General features: G+C 40.4%; 10 protein-coding genes across 10 annotated transcripts; 7 read left to right on the top strand and 3 right to left on the bottom strand.

Annotated features, from left to right (window-relative positions):
* Nucleotides 1-582: 582 nt before the first annotated feature.
* On the top strand, nt 583-1260 carry rum1 (CDK inhibitor Rum1; the record flags this gene model as incomplete). The annotated part of the gene is made up of 1 exon (XM_056181360.1): nt 583-1260. One exon carries the CDS (start codon nt 583-585, stop codon nt 1258-1260), a length of 678 nt encoding a protein of 225 aa, XP_056038641.1.
* A 1326-nt stretch (nt 1261-2586) lies between these two features.
* On the top strand, nt 2587-4251 carry pgm1 (phosphoglucomutase Pgm1; the record flags this gene model as incomplete). The annotated part of the gene is made up of 1 exon (XM_056181361.1): nt 2587-4251. One exon carries the CDS (start codon nt 2587-2589, stop codon nt 4249-4251), a length of 1665 nt encoding a protein of 554 aa, XP_056038643.1.
* A 1100-nt stretch (nt 4252-5351) lies between these two features.
* tdh1 (glyceraldehyde-3-phosphate dehydrogenase Tdh1) lies at nt 5352-6362 on the top strand (the record flags this gene model as incomplete). Its single annotated transcript, XM_056181362.1, has 1 exon — nt 5352-6362. One exon carries the CDS (start codon nt 5352-5354, stop codon nt 6360-6362), a length of 1011 nt encoding a protein of 336 aa, XP_056037404.1.
* A 413-nt stretch (nt 6363-6775) lies between these two features.
* On the top strand, nt 6776-6982 carry tfb5 (transcription factor TFIIH complex subunit Tfb5; the record flags this gene model as incomplete). The annotated part of the gene is made up of 1 exon (XM_056181363.1): nt 6776-6982. The coding sequence occupies one exon, from the start codon at nt 6776-6778 to the stop codon at nt 6980-6982; it is 207 nt and encodes a 68-aa protein (XP_056037403.1).
* Nucleotides 6983-7269: 287 nt separating this feature from the next.
* On the bottom strand, nt 7270-8079 carry SOMG_02572 (Golgi membrane protein involved in vesicle-mediated transport; the record flags this gene model as incomplete). Its single annotated transcript, XM_056181364.1, has 4 exons — nt 7270-7470; nt 7531-7715; nt 7921-7958; nt 8009-8079. The coding sequence occupies 4 exons, from the start codon at nt 8077-8079 to the stop codon at nt 7270-7272; spliced, it is 495 nt and encodes a 164-aa protein (XP_056037402.1).
* Nucleotides 8080-8802: 723 nt separating this feature from the next.
* SOMG_02573 (mago binding protein) lies at nt 8803-9462 on the bottom strand (the record flags this gene model as incomplete). The annotated part of the gene is made up of 2 exons (XM_056181365.1): nt 8803-9391; nt 9437-9462. 2 exons carry the CDS (start codon nt 9460-9462, stop codon nt 8803-8805), a joined length of 615 nt encoding a protein of 204 aa, XP_056037401.1.
* A 208-nt stretch (nt 9463-9670) lies between these two features.
* On the top strand, nt 9671-15562 carry ubr1 (N-end-recognizing protein, UBR ubiquitin-protein ligase E3 Ubr1; the record flags this gene model as incomplete). Its single annotated transcript, XM_056181366.1, has 1 exon — nt 9671-15562. The coding sequence occupies one exon, from the start codon at nt 9671-9673 to the stop codon at nt 15560-15562; it is 5892 nt and encodes a 1963-aa protein (XP_056037408.1).
* A 634-nt stretch (nt 15563-16196) lies between these two features.
* rpc25 (DNA-directed RNA polymerase III complex subunit Rpc25) lies at nt 16197-16992 on the top strand (the record flags this gene model as incomplete). Its single annotated transcript, XM_056181367.1, has 4 exons — nt 16197-16404; nt 16472-16558; nt 16622-16890; nt 16945-16992. 4 exons carry the CDS (start codon nt 16197-16199, stop codon nt 16990-16992), a joined length of 612 nt encoding a protein of 203 aa, XP_056037407.1.
* A 141-nt stretch (nt 16993-17133) lies between these two features.
* On the bottom strand, nt 17134-17498 carry SOMG_02576 (uncharacterized protein; the record flags this gene model as incomplete). The annotated part of the gene is made up of 2 exons (XM_056181368.1): nt 17134-17223; nt 17289-17498. 2 exons carry the CDS (start codon nt 17496-17498, stop codon nt 17134-17136), a joined length of 300 nt encoding a protein of 99 aa, XP_056037406.1.
* Nucleotides 17499-17780: 282 nt separating this feature from the next.
* hmt2 (sulfide-quinone oxidoreductase) lies at nt 17781-19172 on the top strand (the record flags this gene model as incomplete). Its single annotated transcript, XM_056181369.1, has 1 exon — nt 17781-19172. The coding sequence occupies one exon, from the start codon at nt 17781-17783 to the stop codon at nt 19170-19172; it is 1392 nt and encodes a 463-aa protein (XP_056037405.1).
* Nucleotides 19173-19291: the final 119 nt, after the last annotated feature.

A 19291-nucleotide genomic window follows, 5' to 3' on the forward strand; every position in this document is an offset into this window, starting at 1 on the left:
ATTAAAAAGTCGTTCCTTGACGAAAAAGAGCCCTGCTGCTCTCTGAGTGGAAGATACAAATTCATTGAATTCCCAATCTATAGACAATTTTGGTTACTAAATTTTAGCTCAAGACCCAAGGTTCATGAGTTTTTATTAAAAAAGTCCATTTAGTTGCTTACAATCACAGTTGTTATTGTTTCAACAGGTTTTAATTTACCTCTTTTTGATTATTATCGTGGGCATTATATTACTAAAAAAATTCTTGGACTGAAAAGTTTTACAAAGTCTGCGTTTGCATCCCAACTTTTTGGGTTCATTTTATTTTGATTTGTTTTTATAAATCTATTTTGTTATTCTGGTCTTTTTTGATTTAACTTTCGTTTTGTGAATTGCAAAGCTTAGTTTTCTTTGTTATTATTCACCGTTAAGGGAGGAACCGTATCTAAAGCTCTTTCTTCCAGGACCACATTCTATAGCACTACCCTCACAAAATACTAAAGATTTTTATCTGTTTCGTTTATTTGAATTGCTGAGTCTTTGAGAATAACTTTATTGTTGCTCTATCTATCATCAATTACTCTTTTACTGAACCCCAAAAAAATGGAGCCTACTACTCCGCCTTTGCGGCCTGTATGTACTCCAACTACTCCAGAGTCACCATCGAATTCCAAAATTGATCTTGAAAGCTACTTTGACTCTGAGACGAACGACTCAAGTACCAGGTATACTGGGTTACCGAACGCCGAAGCTTCTTGCAATGGGCTCCCACCCACACCTGCGAAAACTCCCAAAAAGCGACTGTTTCCTTCTTTACTTCGAGAACGAAACAATCAGACGCTCCCACTCATCGAAGAAGATGCTGATAATAATCCGTTTTTGGGACCTCCTGCGTCAGCTGAGGTGGTTGCGAAACGGAAACGTGAGTTGGAAGCACCTCCATCGGATGGTTTATTTTATGTTTTCCGCGGGAAAAAGGTGAAAAAAATGTTCTCAGGAGGAACAGACTCGTCATCACTGAAACCCAGACGACTATTTCCAGAAGCTGCAAGCAGTTCCACAGCAACGCCTTTCTCTCGCACGATGGAGACTTCTCAGCAACCTCACATTGGCGTTCTTCCTCCAGACTGTAATCATGAACAAAAGTCCTTGTATGGATCATCATCTCTTTTTGGGTCAGCCACTGCTGCATCATCACCATTCCGAAATCGTGGTTCCCATCCACCCCCCTCTCATACTTCTTCATTTAACAATGGAAGGAACCACCAACTTCCGAGGTGATAGGCAAACTTGGGGGTTCTTTAAATTTCCACTTTGATCGTTGTGTTTCCTCGTATAATATATGATTTGTGTATTTATCCGTACGCTTAATGAAGAAAGATAGGATTTCTTTTTCACTCACCTTCTCTCTCTCTCTCTTATTCCCCTTCTTTTTTCAGTGCTGGCCGCTGGTAATGTTTGTCTATGGCAACCGTCATGAAATAACTATATAAGTATTATTTAACGGTTGATGTTTGCATATCGATTCCTTTAATTCAACGAGATATCCCAGAGTATGGTACTTTTAAGGCAGGTTCCAACAAAAAAGACATACTTTCCACTTTCCTTTATAACTACTGATGATTTTATTTTCGCATTCCTATAGTAATCCTATAATACAATTCGCCTCCTGTAATAATTGTTTTTGACCTTGTCATCTCGAAGAAGTCCAAGGTTTTACGAGGGTTTTTCTTTAACATTGAAACAGGCATAAATAATTGATGCAAATTTTTTTAACGTTTTTTTGTTTTTTTTTTATGTGTTTTGAAAACTTGATTTTGACTTCAATAAGAACAGATGAAAAGATTTAGTAGAAGGTTGTTTTTTATTATACTGTTTAATTTTGTAATTCCGTTCCTTGGATTGCTTGTTTCCCTTATTCTTTCTCACCATTTATTTATGATTTTTTTTCTATTTTTTTGTTTATTTACTTTTTTTCAATAACTCCATCCTTATTCAAGGGAACGATGCATTCAGCAAAGTTGTTTGTCCATATCTTTGGGTTACGCTACTAGTTGAACCTTGTCTTGTGTCAAACCATGGCATTGGTTATCAACGCTGCCGACCCTGAAATTCAAAGCTAAAAGCCATCCAAACGATTCATTCCTACAGACTAGAGAAGTCCTCATTGAAAGAAAAAGTCCAGGAAGAGATTCAAACTTTTTGCTCCGAAGAATTCGGACCTATGGTTGAAATTTACAGTTGTAAAAGGTGTTTGTTTACTGGATGAATTGTTTGTTATGGTATGACGTGGCGTATATAGAAAGACAGCAACCAACACCATTGGTGACAAAGGCGTGGGGCTATTTCGTTAAGTTTCGTTATACTGCGGGTTCGTTTGTTTATATACTAAGCAAGGTCTTTGCACTTGCCCTCAGCATATACTCACTTGGAGTTGACAAGCCAGCTCGAAAAAAAATCATCTTTTCACGAAACGTGTTATATAATAAGTCTTATTATTGTTAACGAAGTTTCTAATTTACGTTCCTTTGAAGCATAAAACACTTGCTTTAATTTGTTTGCATTTACGATATATTTGTTTGACGATCCCTTGAAAGCATTTGCATAATGATTGAAACGATTGCTACGAAGCCTTTTGAAGGCCAACGCCCTGGTACCTCTGGCTTGCGTAAGAAGGTGACCGTTTTCCAGCAACCGGGCTATTTGGAGAATTTTGTCCAAGCCACTATGGATGTCGTGGAACCGTCCTCCAAGGGCTCAAAGTTAGTCTTGGGCGGTGATGGTAGATATCTGAATGACCATGCCATTCAAGTCATTTGCTCGATCGCTGCCGGAAACGGTGTCGAAAAGCTAGTCATTGGTGTTGATGGCTACTTGTCCACTCCTGCCGCTAGTCATATTATCCGCAAATACAAGTTACATGGTGGTATTATTTTAACTGCTTCTCATAATGCCGGTGGTCCCAACAACGACTTTGGTATCAAATATAACCTTAGCAATGGTGCTCCCGCTCCCGAGGGAGTGACTGATAAGATGTACTCGATCACCAAGACCATTTCTGAATACAAGAGAGTTCAAATCCCCCAAGTTGACTTGAGTACGGTTGGTGAACGCAAGTATGGTCCCTTGACGGTAGAAATTATTGACCCTGTCAAGGACTATGTGGAGTTTATGAAGCAAATTTTTGATTTTAATTTAATTCGCAGCTTTATTTCCAAGAACCCCGACTTCACATTTGTTTTCGATGCTCTTCACGGTGTAACTGGTCCCTATGGATTGGCCATTTTCCACAAAGAACTTGGATTACCCGAGAACTCTTGTGATAACTGCCAGCCCTTAAAGGACTTTGGTGGTGGCCATCCTGATCCCAACCTGACCTATGCCAAGTCTTTGGTTGAACGGGTGAAGCGCGAAAAGATTGTGTTTGGTGCCGCTTCCGATGGTGATGGTGATCGAAACATGATTTACGGATACGAATCGTTCGTTACCCCTAGTGACAGTGTTGCTTTGATTGCCCACCACGCGGACTTGATTCCCTATTTCCGCGAAGGAGGTATCCATGGCTATGCTCGTTCGATGCCCACCTCAGGAGCCATTGATTTGGTTGGTAAATACAAGGGCAAGGCTGTTTATGAAGTGCCTACGGGATGGAAGTTCTTTTGCAATTTGTTTGATGCAAAGCGCTTGTCTGTTTGTGGTGAAGAATCCTTTGGAACGGGTAGTGACCACATCCGTGAGAAGGATGGTATGTGGGGTATTTTGAGTTGGTTGAACATTTTGGCAGCTTTGAATGCACAAAACCCCAAGATCAAGACGATTAAGGATGTGATGAAAGATTTCTACAGCATTTATGGACGAACCTTCTTTACACGTTATGATTATGAAGAATTGGACGGCGAGGGAGCATCCAAGGTGATTCAAAAGTTCCGTTCGATTGTGGAAGCGAAGGATGCTACAGGCAAGGAAGTTGCCCCAGGATTTGTGATTGCAAAGGCAGGAGATTTCGTGTACCATGATGTAGTGGATGGAAGTGTGAGTGAGCACCAAGGATTGTATGCCAAGTTTGAGAACGGCAGTCGAATTGTGACTCGACTTTCGGGAACAGGATCTAGTGGAGCAACTTTGCGCTTGTACATTGAGAAGCATGAATCTGATGCTAGCAAGTATGAGGTGGATACACAAGAGGCCCTGAAGCCAGTGATTGGAGTGGCATTAGATTTACTGTCTTTGGAAGCATTGACGGGAAGAAAGGAGCCTACAGTAATTACGTAAGGAGCATATGATTAAAAGTAGTATAGAAGAATTGAGAATTGTTAGAATAAAAGAAAGATTGTATTATGAAGATGATAGTAAGAAAGTAGTTATGAAAGGAAAGGAAGAATGGAGAGAGAGTAGAGAGTTGTGGGGAGAGGAAACAACGGAAGATAAGAGGATCGTTGACAACCGAACCGAGGTAAAAGTGTTTTTGTGTAATGTATTCGGTTAAGTAGATGATGTTCCGGGAAAACAAAGTTTTCGGCTTTATGATGTCATAGAGGCGAAAAGCGAGTGCTGCAGAAATGTAAACAAACAAACAAACGAACAAACAACAAACACAAAGAAAGAGAGAGAGAGAGAGAGAGAGGAGAATACGAGTAAAAACGAGTGTAAAAAGAATTCAGGTGGAACGGTGAATTGACGGTGTGGATCAAGACGAAAGGAATGAGAGCAGAGATTTGAAGAAGACCAAATCTCGAGACAAGAATTCATATGATGCCAAGACGAGATAAGATGAGATGAGACAACCCAAGTTACGGAAACCTACGTGTGAAACCAACGTAGGAAAGACAGAAGAAACGATAAAATCAAGGATCCGGCAGTTTACGATGGATGATGGAATTCCGCCTTGGGTGCTATGTAAGCGCCTGACGGTAGACGGAGGAGGGCTATGCGATCATGAGGAGAGAAAGAAAAGAAGCAAAGAAGGGAATGTGCGACGACCGAGCAGAAGATTCTTGTGCGAATTCGATGAAACAAGGAACGTCATGGAGGTGACATCGATTGATGGGAGATGATGCAAAGGGGGGGTACAGGTCATGAAACGGTGCAGGTGAATGAAGGGGAAAGTTTCGGAGAAAAGCAAAGAACAGAGCGAAGGCATCATGGAAGCTGGTGAGGGCCAATGACAGCGGAAAAGGGGAGTCAAGTAACAAAGGGGATGAAGTAAGCGATAATGGTGTTGATTCCAAGAACCCTTACCCCATGAAATTCACGAAATCATTATGATGCTTGAGGGAGGAATTGAGAAAGTATAAATAGAGGCAGGTGAGGATCAATTGTACAACAGATCATTCAAATTCTGAATCAATCTATAGTAAAGTATTCAATTCAAGATGGCACCCAAAATTGGAATTAACGGTTTCGGTCGTATCGGACGTATTGTCCTCCGTAACGCTATTCAAGCCAAGACTGTTGAAGTTGTCGCAGTCAATGATCCCTTCATTGACTTGGAATACATGGCTTACATGTTCAAGTATGACTCTACCCACGGTCGTTTCCCTGGTGATGTATCTATCAAGAACGGCAAGTTGGTTATTGACGGCCAATCCATCACAGTCTTCAACGAGAAGGAGCCCGCTAACATCAAGTGGAACACTGCTGGCGCTGAGTATGTGATTGAATCCACTGGTGTTTTCACCACTGCTGATGCCGCTTCTGGTCACTTGAAGAACGGTGTTAAGCGTGTGATCATCTCTGCACCTGCCAAGGATGGTTCTCCCATGTACTGTGTTGGTGTCAACCACGAGACTTTCAAGCCTGACCAAAAGGTCATCTCCAACGCCTCTTGTACTACCAACTGTTTGGCCCCCTTGGCTAAGGTAATCAACGATGCCTTTGGTATCGAAGAGGGCTTGATGACCACTGTTCACTCTTCAACTGCCACCCAAAAGACCGTCGATGGTCCCTCTACCAAGGACTGGCGTGGTGGTCGTACTGCCAGTGCCAACATCATCCCCTCCACCACTGGTGCTGCTAAGGCTGTCGGTAAGGTTATCCCTAGCCTCAACGGAAAACTAACTGGTATGGCCTTCCGTGTCCCCACTACCAATGTTTCCGTTGTGGACTTGACAGCCAAGCTCAGTAAGCCCACTAACTACGAGGACATCAAGAAGGCTATTAAGGCTGCTGCCGAGGGCCCTATGAAGGGTATCCTTGCCTACACCGAAGATGCTGTTGTCTCTACTGACTTCAATGGTGACATCCACTCTTCCATCTTCGATGCCACCGCTGGTATCCAACTCTCTCCTCAATTCGTCAAGCTCGTCGCTTGGTACGACAACGAATACGGTTACTCTCGCCGTTGCGTCGACTTGCTTGCCTACACTGCCTCCAAGGACAACTAACTAGCTAGTCCGGCACATGTGAAGAAACGAAAAGTGAACACATAGGAGGTTCCATTTCATTTCTCAACTTAAACAAAATACTCTTCAAGGATTTTGTTTATTTATGAAAACAATTTTGATGCCTTTACCTGGTACGTTTCTCTAGTTTAACGTATATATGCTTTAATAATGAATTTTTGACAATTATTTCTTTTAAATTTTTCCAGAAAATGTAGTTCCACTCGTGTAAAATGTAGCTGAAGACGAAATAAGAAAATACGCAAAACGTAGTGAATCCATGGTTATGAAGAGGTTTTTCTTCGCGTGTTGAACTCGAAGAGGTGGTAAGAGTTGGTGGGTGCGAATTGCGAAAGACGCTTTGCGCTCTTCGCTTTGTTTGCCTTTTGCACTTTACCAACCACGTCGCTACCTCCATGCCCAGAGCCCAAAAAGGATTGTTGTTGGTGGAGTGCGACCCAACTGTCAAGCAACTCATTCTAAACATTGACGAAAAGTCGCCTGGAATTGTTATTGAAGAAATCGACGACGAACGCCTTCTCGTAAACGAGCATCGTCTGGAACAAATCAAGGCCGAGCTCGAGCGTCGTCTGGAGGAAAATACATATCAAATCGAAGATTAATTTCTGTTTATGGTCTTTTAAAAGACTGACTCAATTTCTTTTCATTATATACTCTATTCTATAACGCAAAACATTCTGCAAACAACCACTTCCTAGTTGTGAAAAACGTAGCAAAAGCTTTGGTGAAAACTTGAAATTCTCAAAAGATGGTCTTAGTATACGGCGTCTCTCTCCACCTCAAATAGTGATTGATATTGATGCACTGGGCATCAAGGCATGTCGGGTCATGTCAAGCTACTGAAGTCAGGTAGGTACAATAGCATTCTTCCGCTATTCCTTCTTTACATTTACACCATGCCAGCGGGTGCGTCGTTGTTTCCTCCTCCGGTTCCACCGAGGGTAGAGCTCGAAGTAAATGCCTGGCCCTTGATTCCTGCAAAGGTATAACAAATCCCGGTCAAACCCAAGACCACACCAGCGGCGATCAAACTAGTAATCGAGAAAATGCATCCCAAGAAGGTCACCAGTGCAAAAATCGCATAGATAAGCTAGAATTTTAGTGTTAGTTATTTCCACGAAAAACAGGTTCCATGCAGAAAAAGTCTCACCCCGCGATAATAGTTGCTTGCAAAAGTGTCTGTAAACGTTTGAAATTTTTGTGAAACAGGGCAAATGCGTGCCAAGAAGGGAAGTTCAATAAAAACTAATAGTACACCTTCCACAATGGTCAAGGCCGAGAACAAGACGACTAACGTAACATGAAACAAATTCACAATCCCCAAGATAAGACACACTACATTCCCATGTTAGCATAGTAGATCAATGAAAAGCAATGTCCATCGTGCACTGGAACGAAGATTGAGTTTTGTATACCCAATTTGCATGAGTGTACCACATTTCATGAACCCAAATCCATCGGTTTTCAGCAAAAAAAGTGTTTTTCTTGCATTATTCACCAGTTTCCACACATTCCTCTTTTGCTGACGCCTTTTACTTACAGATAATCGAAAGAATACCGAGCCATTGAGCGTAAATTCTGCAAGTTTTGTTAGTGTACGTCTTTACAGCCGTTCCAGTGTTCCATACGAGAAATTCCAACTCTTTAGTTCTCCAAAGAACGTATTTTTTATTCGATCTATAATCATAGACTGAAACATTTCGAATGAAGGATGATGCTAAGCGCAAACACTTGGATCCAAGTTCCACAGATCTTGGTCTACTCGTGCTCCATTTAAGGAGATTGAATCTCGTTCGTAAGTCATTTTCCGCATCACTAAGCATCGCTTAAAGTAGGATCTTATCTGATCAGATAAAATCATAAACAAAGAAACTCATAGTTTGGGATGCTGGAAACGGTGCGTTTTTAAAGGGAAGAATAAAGAAGATTTGAATATTTCATCGGTTGTATCTTTTTTTCTTTTTGCATCAACTTCAAGCGAACTCGTCAGGTCCTCTCAGAAAACGACTTGCTGTACTGATGAGCAAGTCCATAATAACCACAGTACTCTCAGTGATTGGTAACGAATCAAAACATTGAAATGGCAGTGTGTCATATCCTTGTTATGAAATGCGTCTTATCTTTATACGACAGTCAACCAAGGCCCTTTTCTTTCTCATGCATCAAGGATCTTTCTATGCATTAAATTCCTATTTTATTTATTTTTTTCATTAACGTCTGATGTATTAAGTCACTTGGTACCCATAAACTTGATGTTTCCAAAGCATCACTGATTTTCAATGCTGGAATACTTCATAATGTCTTATGTCCTGTTCCGGTAAGGAAATCAAAAACTATCATGCCATTGATAATTTAAAAATTATTTCTACGTGGCTTTCATAGCCTTATCAGCTATTCACCGAATTAAAACAATTTCTGATATTCATTCCTTTCCCGTCAGACGAGAACCTGACTCGCTTTCCGAAGAATAATCTTCATTTCTCTGTTTCCATTTCCCTTTTAGAGTTCGTGGAGGATTGCCAGCTGCTTTAGGTTTCGGAGGCTTCTCAAAATTTTCCTGGTGAAATGGTCGAGCTGATCTTCGCCATTCCGGCGTCGCGTTTCTGCTAGACTTTTTCAAAGGAGTCTGTTTAAGGTTTCTCATTTCCTTCTTGTCCGTTGTTTCTGTTGCTCTTGGGAGAATTCGTTCTTTTGTCGCCTTCATGTATTCTTTTCCTGTAGTTTTCATCGTTCCTTCCACATTTTCCGTAGATTTCTTTTCTTTTTCATCCATAGATTTCGTAGGCTTCGTCTCGTTCTCCTGTTGTTTTCTTTTGTCAGCCTGGCTTTCGTTTTCCAGCTTCAGCTTTCGCATCTGCTTTTCCAAAAAAGCTAGTCCACCACCGCCGGGTCTGTACCGAGGAGTATCTTCTGGAGCAACATATCCAGGCCTGACTTGTATTTTTTGCCTCACGCTTCCATCTTTCCTTTTGCTTTCTGGGATAACGAGTTTGCCTTCAACCAAACGCGCTCTGTCATCAATTAATAATCTATTCTACAATTTCGTAAAAACGAACCCAGAAAAAGAATTTTCACCCTCCATTAGGGTATATACTTTACCTTCAGTCAACCTGGATAGGTTCAATTCAGTTCTTGGTTTGTCCTCTTAGCGTTGCAGTACCAAAATCTTTCGTACCCCAAAAACGACACCATTGCTTTCGCATACCTTATTAAGCGTTGGTTTTCTTGATTTTTATTTTATGTATCTTTAATTCTGAATCATCGATTATCCTTTGGCCGATTAGCATGCCATGGTATCGAGCGAGACGAACCGACCTTTGTCACGATGTGCTTTAATACGCAGGCGATTGCTGTTGTTTCTTCAGTCCCATGCATTGATGTACTCTTTCATGTGGTCTGAATCCGCCAAAAAGTCTTTGCTGAACGAAGTATTCTCTGCACTTTTGGGTTATGACCACACTTTATGGCAAGCTTTCTTGTCAGAAAAGCCCGTCATTGGACCTTCTTTTAAGCTACGTTACGCTCAAGGACATAGAGAAGGCGATGAATATCGTCCTGGTATATGCGGCCTTTCCTGTGGTCGTATATTCAAGAAAGGTGAGGTCTTTTATCGGTGCAAAACCTGCAGCATTGACAGTAACTCTGCCCTTTGCGTGAAATGCTTCCGAGCTACAAATCATCATGGGCACGAAACCTCCTTTACGATTAGTGCTGGAAGCGGAGGCTGCTGCGATTGCGGAAATCCCAGTGCTTGGATTCGCGATATGCCGTGTAAGATCCACAATTCGTCACAAAACGTAGGTGAAACACAAAGTGATATTCAAACAATTGATGAAAAACTTGCCTTAAGTATTAAGACAACGATCGAATGCGTACTGGATTTTATTCTTGACGTATTCCACTGTAGTCCCGAAAATTTGAAAAAAATGCCTACTTATGAATCGATTATTGAGGACGAACACTCTAGTCGGTTGAGCGAGGACAAGTATGGTGATATTGATGATTCATGCAATTTATACTCTTTAATGCTTTGGAATGATGAGAAACATTCCTTCAAGCAATTTTATGAACAAATTACCATTGCGTTCGATGCACCCAGCGATTCATTTGGACAAAGATTATCGAATATAATAAATGACACTGGAAGAGCTTGCGTGGTGACAGATTCAAATATAAAAGAATTATTAAGAATTGGTCATAAACTTGCTCAGATAAATTTGACTGTAACTATACGGTCTATGAGGGACACATTTCGTGAGGAATGCTGCGGAGTTTTAGTGGAATGGCTTGCTGATATTGCTGGAAGCAAAGTATGCGGTGATGGAAGATATTTCAGAACTGTTATCTGCCAAGAACTTTTACGACCTTGGGTGTGTGGATTACAATCAAGTATTCACTCATTAAAATCCCCTTCTTACGCTGAATCCAAAATAGTCGCCATTGATAATCCAGATGCCTTCCTTAGTGAAACTCATGATCGGTCAGTGCAGATGCTATTACAATCTGCTTTAGAAAATTCTGATGAGAATGAATTAGATGCTGATGCATTTCATTTTACTTCTCATTGGACACCTTCTTATGTAAAAAAGGGCAAGCATGAAGTGTTATCGCAAACTCGTTTTGATTACTTTTTTTTGTATGACTTGAAGCTTTGGAAGAGCTTGAGATATAAATTGCAAGAACTTTACTTGGGTTATTTCATTAACGTGCCTGGATTTAAAGAGATTATGGGAGCCCGTATTGCTATCTTATATCGGAGGCTGGCCGAACTATTTCTGCTTTTAGACAGAGAACCTGAGCATTCTGTTATATTTTTTTCGATGCAGATCTTCACTGTTTTTGGAATAGCAAAAGTGTTAATAAGCGACTTTGATTTTTTGACAACTGTAAACGCAACTCTTTATACTTTTTTTACTTATAAGGTGTTGTCTGCTCCAAACTTTGTTGATGATCAAGCTATTATACGAGTTGATTCTGCAGCATTTCATTCTCGTAGGTATATTCATATCTTTCATCACATACAGTTTATGTTGGGGATTGATTGTGTTGCTGAAGCAGTTCGCGAAGACCATCGCTTTTTGAGGCAGTATGTTGACTTTTTCTCACTTTTTCAAGGTATGAGTCCTTATACGCGTGCAATTTCACAGCATGTTGAATGGGAAAGCGATTCGTGGATGTACGTTTTGAACGTCAGTTTGCAAGTAGCAAAACTCTGTAGACATGTTGGAAATGTATTTTCCTGCTTAGATCCCGATAAACTGAAAGTTGCGATTGATTATTTAAATCAAACTATAATACAACCTAGAAACCGTCCTGCTGATTCATGGAGTAACACTGAATCATCAACAACTGGGACGTGGAAAGACACGAATGGAATGATTCACTTGGTCGAGTATGACATTGGTGCCCAACCTATTTCATTCCACCATCCCTTGCATTGGTTATTAACTTATCTATTAGCCTTTCATATGCGGAAGGTTGGTTATGAAAAAGCCTGGTGTGAAAGCGATCTTTTACGAGTCGTGGATCACCCTTTGAGAGTTTGCGCTTGGCTTGCCCAAATGCGCTCGAAACTGTGGATAAGAAATGGAACCACACTTCGTGATCAAGCTCATCACTACAGAAATTTAAGTTTTCATGAATATACATTCGATTTGGATCTTACCTTACTACAACTTGTTTTGGTATACGGTAACCCGAATGTCGTTCTTCCCATATACTCAGAAAGATACCAACTCAGTGACCAATTTATAGGTAATTACTTCGCCCGGCATAAGCACTACGATGTGCCTCAATTATCAAGCATGTTTGAAGAGTTTATGCTTTTGCTTATATCTTTAGTTAGCCATACAGCTATTTTGGACGACTGGAGTATGCGCGATAGCATAAAGTATGAAATTGCACATCTACTTTGCTTTCAGTCCTTGTCGTATTCTGAAATAAGCAAACGCGTTTGCGAACATTTCTTAGATGAAAGAGATTTTGAAAAGACCTTACATGAGATAACACATTTTCGACCAGCCGAAGGCATAAATGACACTGGAACTTTTGCTTTAAAGGATGAATACTTTAACCTAATAGATCCCTTTAGTGTTCATTATTCCCGAAACCAACGTGAAGAAGCCGAAATAATACTTCGGAAAAAGTATGCAAAAAGGCACGATAAACAGCTGGATGATGTGGTATATGAAGCTTATCATCCTATAATTACATCTACAAAAACACTTCACGTCCTTCAAAGTGATGCTTTTCTGGCGACTTTATGGCATTCTGTAAATTACTGTTACTTGTACCCATCTGATCGAGGTAAATGTGAAGGTCTTTTGTTGGCAACTTTGCATGCTTGTTTAATTGCCTTAAATGCGGAAAAGAACGGCGAACCAAGATTTGCTTTGAAATTTTGCGAAACGAAATTTCCGGTAGTTAGAGGGCTCGATCAATCTTGCAACAGTTCAGATGTGTCTTTGTTTACAGTGTTGTATCAGATAAAAGATCATACTGAGTTTGCTTTCGCAAGAAAAAAGTTGAACTATTTGTTCTCTATCTTAAAAGAGCGAATCCCTTCATGCTATGAAAAGTTATATCGGGAGACATTAACGGTCTCTTCTTCTAAAGTTGCTCAGTCATTATCGGAAGCCGAAGAAGCAGAGCAACGTCAAGGAAAGATTCGTTTAGCTAAAGAACGACAACGACGTATTATGGAACAGTTTCGTTTACAACAAAACAAGTTTTTAGAAAATAATACGGACTTTGAATTGTCTGATGCAGAAATGGACGACGCTGATACCTCCTCAATTACAAGTTCACTCAGTACAAGGTTGTTTTTGGAACCTCCAGTCGAATCTTGTTTGCTGTGTCAAGAGGAACTTAGGGATAAGCGACCTTATGGTACACTCGCATTCATTCAAAGGAGTTCTATACTTCGGTACTTGCCTTCCGCTGATCTTGCTAATTTACAGGAGATATATGATTTACCCGTCAATTTAGACCAGACACTGTCATCTCGTCCCTTTGGTATGGCAGCTCACAATAAGCATAATTTGGACGCTGTCGACAACTATCAGTCCTATACTTCAGATAAATCCTATTCAGAATTTGAAGGCGTCGATGATTTAGAATCAAAAGATATTTTGAAAGGATTTCCTTCGGATTCTTTGGACCGAGGATTGTACGCTAATAGTTGTGGACATTTAATGCACATTGATTGCTTTAAAAATCTAATGACTACTGTAACATCAACTACCCGATCAAACCCTTATCGAAATCATCCCCACAATCTAAGCATGAAAGAGTTTCTGTGTCCACTATGCAAGGGTCTTTGCAACACGATTTTGCCTTTTCTTTGGAGGCCAAAGGAAGAATTGAATTCTTCTGAAGTCAAAACTAATGATTGCGCCTTGACATCATGGTTATTTCCTGCTCCTGTCCCTAATGAATTGATGTCAACAAACCAATTGTACTCATCAGCCGATACCAGTGCTCAAAGTATTGGTCCATACAATCCCAACTTTTTGGACGTCTTGCAGAATACATTCAAAGATTCATTGAAGGACGTGTATACCCTTAACGCTGGGAACAAATCTACAGAAGACCTAACATCAAATTCGGACAGCTATCTGAGTATAGCAGATTCTTCATCTTTTAAATCAATTCCAAGTGAAAGAAAGTCTTTGGAAGATCGCTTAGTTGTTTCTGAAGACATATTTGAATTATATCGTCGATTAAATGAAGTAGTGGATTTAAACTCTTCCCTTTACTCGAGTGAGTATCTTCCTTTAAACGGTAAAATAACGAATGTCTTGAAGCTCTTTTCTTACACATTAGCCCAAGTCGAATTATCTGCCCGAGGAAACGTAAAAGCAGCCAACAATGCTTTGCCGGACGTTTGGCTTTACAATATCAGTAAAAAGCAACAAGTCTTTTTACGAGTCTTATCAGAGACAGTTAAAACGTACACGCTTTTGTGTGCTCATGACTCCGAAAAAAGCATAGATGGCTCGATGCAGGAATACGAGCTAATAAACTACTGCCAACAAAAAAGATTATTTGGAAAAGTTTTTCATTCATTGGAGTTTCCTCTAACGAATGCAATAAGTGATGATAGAATTGAACCTCTACTAGAAAAGGATCCATTTCGTGAATTCGCAGAAGCAAGTGTTTCTGGCCTTGTGATGTGTGAAGAGTCATTTCATGTTTTGACTCAGCTGTATTATTTGTCTGACATTGTCAAAAACTTGTGGGTTTTACTTAGAAGCAAAGCAGCTTTGGTGCAGCTTATGCATGACCAATCTATTGAAATGTTGGATTCGAGCAGGCTTGAAGGATTTCAATCACTGGTATTTCGCATTTGGCAATTGAGTGGTTTGGCTAACCATTCAAATAATCCCGAGTATTTTAACATCCATGATTTATACGATTGTCGAACTTTGTCTCTTCTTTACCATTTTATGGAAAGATTCGAGCTTGTTTTCCTAAGGAAGTCTGCTTTGCTGTGGTACTGTCGTTATGGTGTATCTTTTGAGGGTCAAACAATAAAAGACGGTGCAGCAACATGTGAGTTAAAACGTTTAGAAAGTCGACTTCAGCTGGATAACTTAGAGACATTGGCAAGTAAATTACTGAATACGAATGATTCCCGGGAATGGTCGATTGTGGAATATTGGTGTAGATCCCTTGCACTTAATGACAGTTTATGCGAGTCTCCACGTTTATACAGTCCTTGCATTCCCGAATTGGTTTCCTTACCCTTTGAGCACGATAAATTATTTGAGCTTCTTTTGGGGAAAAAATGTTCCAAGTGTCTTTCGGAACCACTAGAGCCAGCTATCTGTCTATTTTGTGGACAATTTTTATGTTTTCAAAGCCATTGTTGTGCATTTAATGGTATTGGTGAATGCAATTTACATATACAACAATGCGCCGGGGACGTTGGGATCTTTTTTATTGCCAAGAGATGTGCGATATTATATTTAAATCCACCACTTGGCAGCTTTGCGGTGGCCCCTTTTCTGGACACTTATGGTGAACCAGATCTTGGTTTACGGCGAGGTCGTTCTCAATATTTGTCCCAAAAACGGTATGATGAAAGTGTTAGGAATACATGGTTAAATGGGTTTGTACCTTCTTTCATTGCAAGGAAGCTGGACGGTGTGAATGATACTGGAGGCTGGGAAACTCTTTAACAATTTCATTGAAACTGATTTACAAATATTTATTGATATCTAAGGAGATTACAGTTAGGATAAATTATACTGGACCTGAAACACGCTTTTCCGTACATATTGTTTCTTGGTTTACATTTTACACTCTTTAATTATGTTGTTTTTAACTTTTTCATTAGCATTAAATACCTTGATAAACATAGCGGAAAACACATTTGGCAATTTGTGAATGTAGTCGATTGGTTTCGTAAAAAAAAGTAAGTAGCAAATACTGAGTTTCAAGTTGGACGACACGTCTAGTCATTAAAAATAAAAGAGCAACATGCATCGAAGCGCCTTTTTCATTCAGACCAAAAGGCCGATTTGTTTACACTCACAGGTAACAAATAGAGTAACGGGACTTCCTCTGCAAAAATGTAAACTAAAAAAAAATTGCGGTGAAGGAAACGAGTCGAATTTTTTGCCAATTTAGGTAGACGTCTAGAATTTGTTTTTCATTGTTGTATGGGACAATAGCAGAGAAACAGAGCGAACGGCCAGGCGAAAAGAAGAACAGCAAGTTACCAGAAGCACTATACACTATAGGCAATTCATAGAAACGAAAAAGGGGTTTTCGGGGTATCAAACAGTTAAAGAAAAGAATAAAAAATTAAAAATGTTCTTGTTGAGTCAAATTTCGGATATTATAAGCATTCATCCATCGAATTTCTGGAAACCCACGAAAGAAGCATTGGCAGAGGAGGTTCATAGAAAATACGCAAATAAGGTGGTTCAGGAAGTTGGACTTGCCATTTGTGTGTATGACTTTACGAAAATAGGAGAAGGAATCATTAAATATGGAAATGGGTCCTCATTTATGAATGGTAAGGATGAATACAAGATTAAACAAAGGAAAAAGGTTTGGATGTAGAGAGCTAATATGAGACTCAGTTACTTTTCGGCTGATAGTGTTTCGACCGTTTCGGGGAGAAGTGATGCTAGGAAGAATCAAATCCTGCAGCGAAGATGGTATACGAGGTATGGGTGGTTCCTGTGGGTTTTAGAATGACACGGTGATTTGCAAATGCTGACAATGGATAGTAACGCTTGGATTTTTTGATGATTTGTTTATTCCGAAAGACATGTTGTTTGACCCATGTGTGTATCGGCCAGAAGAGCGAGCTTGGGTATGGAAACTAGAAGGCGAAGAAGGACAGCCTGGACCCGAACTGTATTTTGATGTCGATGAAGAAGTTCGATTTCAAATTGAATCTGAAGAGTTTGTTGATATTTCACCAAAGAGAAACAAGGGTGCGACTGCGGTTACTGGATCCGAAGCAATTGAATCCATGGCTCCCTATACCATTATTGTAAGTCGCTTCACTACGGAAGTTTTGGAATCGTGTTTAAGCTAACTATAATAGGCTTCCTGCGCAAGAGACGGTCTTGGCATTCCCGTCTGGTGGAAGTAGTAAACAGGCTAGTAACAAAGTGCAAAAAAAAAGTAGTATACTTTTATTTAAAAGAAAAAGAAAGAGAAAACTATTTCCAATTCTCTATATGAAATTCCCATTCTACATTTTGCCCAGTTCCTAATTTTTCTCTCTTATTGATTAAAGCAAAACTCCATTTGAATCGTTATTCATATCCAAAGGACGCTCTACCATTTCGTAAACCGGGTTTTCAGAACTTAATGTAACACGCTATTTTATATTTCGTATTTAATGCACCTCGTTATTTAAATACCGTGATCGTACGACTCCCGTACCGAAAGAATTAAATTTTCCAATCGCAAGAGAGAAACGCTCGCAACATATTGGTAAAATTGCGTAACATCGCATCTCATTTGTGCGATATCCGCTTCTCTGACGTATTTGCTTTTCCCATATAAACAAACGAAGTTCTCGTCGTTCTGATTTGTCCTTGCATAGCATTGTAGGTTTCGGATATCGCGAAGCTCGTGTTTCAAGTTTCGCATTGCGAAACCAGAATCGTCAGCATTTCTCACCTTGTAGTTTCCGTACCTGTGCACTTCTATCTGTCCTTCTTCCAACTACCAAGCTTTTATTTAACAACAGTTCTCGTCAGTTTTGACAGGAAACAGTACTAATTTCTGTAATTTTTTATTTGTAGAAGAGGTTTGGAAGGATCAGCTTTTCCTGTGTCATTTCTTATTCACAAGACCCTCTCTCTGTTTGCTCTCTTATTTTTGTTTTTTCTCTTATTGTAGCATCCATTCCAACGTTATTGGTTGCCTCTCATGCTCTCGAATCGGATTTCTCCAGCAGTAAGGTCCTCGAAGGCTTCTGCTTCTTCTTTGGGCGCTTTTGTTTTGGCTCGCTTGGCTCATACTCATCACAAAGTATTGATCGTCGGTGGTGGCTCTGCCGGTATTTCTGCTGCCCACCAAATTTACAACAAATTTTCAAAGTATCGTTTTGCCAACGGGGAAGGCAAAGACGCCTCAATCAAATCTGGCGAAATTGGTATCGTCGATGGTGCTAAACATCATTACTATCAACCAGGATGGACCTTGACTGGTGCTGGACTTAGCTCTGTTGCCAAAAACCAGCGTGATCTCAGTAGCTTGGTCCCCAATGACAAATTCAAATTGCATCCAGAATTCGTACAATCTTTAAACCCCAAGGACAACAAAATTGTAACTCAAGGCGGTCATGAAATCTCTTATGACTACCTCATCATGGCAGCCGGTATTCACTCCGACTTTGAGCGTATCAAGGGGTTAAACGAAGCTCTTGACAACCCTTCTGTTCCCGTTACTACCATCTACTCGGCCAAGCATGCTGACTCTGTTTTTCCCTTGATCCAAAAAACTACTTCTGGTACTGCCATCTTTACCCAACCTAGTGGTGTTTTGAAGTGCGCTGGTGCCCCTCAAAAGATCATGTGGATGGCTGAGGATTATTGGCGCCGTCAAAATGTTCGCAATAACCTTCAAGTTTCTTTCTACTCTGGTTGCCCCACCCTCTTCTCCGTCAAGCGTTACTCGGATGCCTTGGAACGTCAAAATCAAACCCTTCACCGTAATGTTCATCTCAACTACAACAACAATCTTATAGAAGTAAACGGTAAGGAGCGTAAGGCCGTTTTCCAAAATACCGCTGACAATACCACTTTTGAACGCTCTTTCGACTTGTTGCACGCTGTTCCTTTCATGCGTGCTCACGACTTCATCGCTAAGAGCGATCTCGCTGACAACAGTGGCTACGTCGCTGTGAATCCCGCCACTACTCAATCGACTAAATTCCCTAATGTCTTTGCAATTGGCGATTGTTCTGGCCTTCCTACTAGCAAAACATACGCTGCTATTACTTCCCAAGCACCCGTCATGGTTCACAACCTGTGGAGTTTGGTCAACGGTAAAAACTTGACTGCCGCTTATGATGGATATTCTTCTTGCCCATTGTTGACCGGCTACGGCAAACTCATTTTGGCTGAATTCAAGTACAACCAAGTACCCACCGAATCCTTTGGCAGATACTCTCGCTTCCTTGACCAGACTGTTCCTCGTCGTCCCTTCTATTATCTTAAGAAGGATGTTTTCCCTTTTGTTTACTGGAACTTTGCCATGCGCAACGGTCAGTGGTACGGCAAGCGTGGTGTCTTCCCTCCTCACTTCACCGTCAACTAAATGAAACATGACTTAGCTAAAGTCAATGCTAATTCTTGATTGGAGCACTGTCTTGCGTTTGCAGTCGGTTGTTCTCACTTTCCCATCTTTTGCAGGCTATGGGGTTATTTAAATTTTCT

The sequence above is a fragment of the Schizosaccharomyces osmophilus genome, chromosome 2 (assembly GCF_027921745.1).
Source record: "Schizosaccharomyces osmophilus chromosome 2, complete sequence".
Lineage (NCBI taxonomy): Eukaryota > Fungi > Ascomycota > Schizosaccharomycetes > Schizosaccharomycetales > Schizosaccharomycetaceae > Schizosaccharomyces > Schizosaccharomyces osmophilus.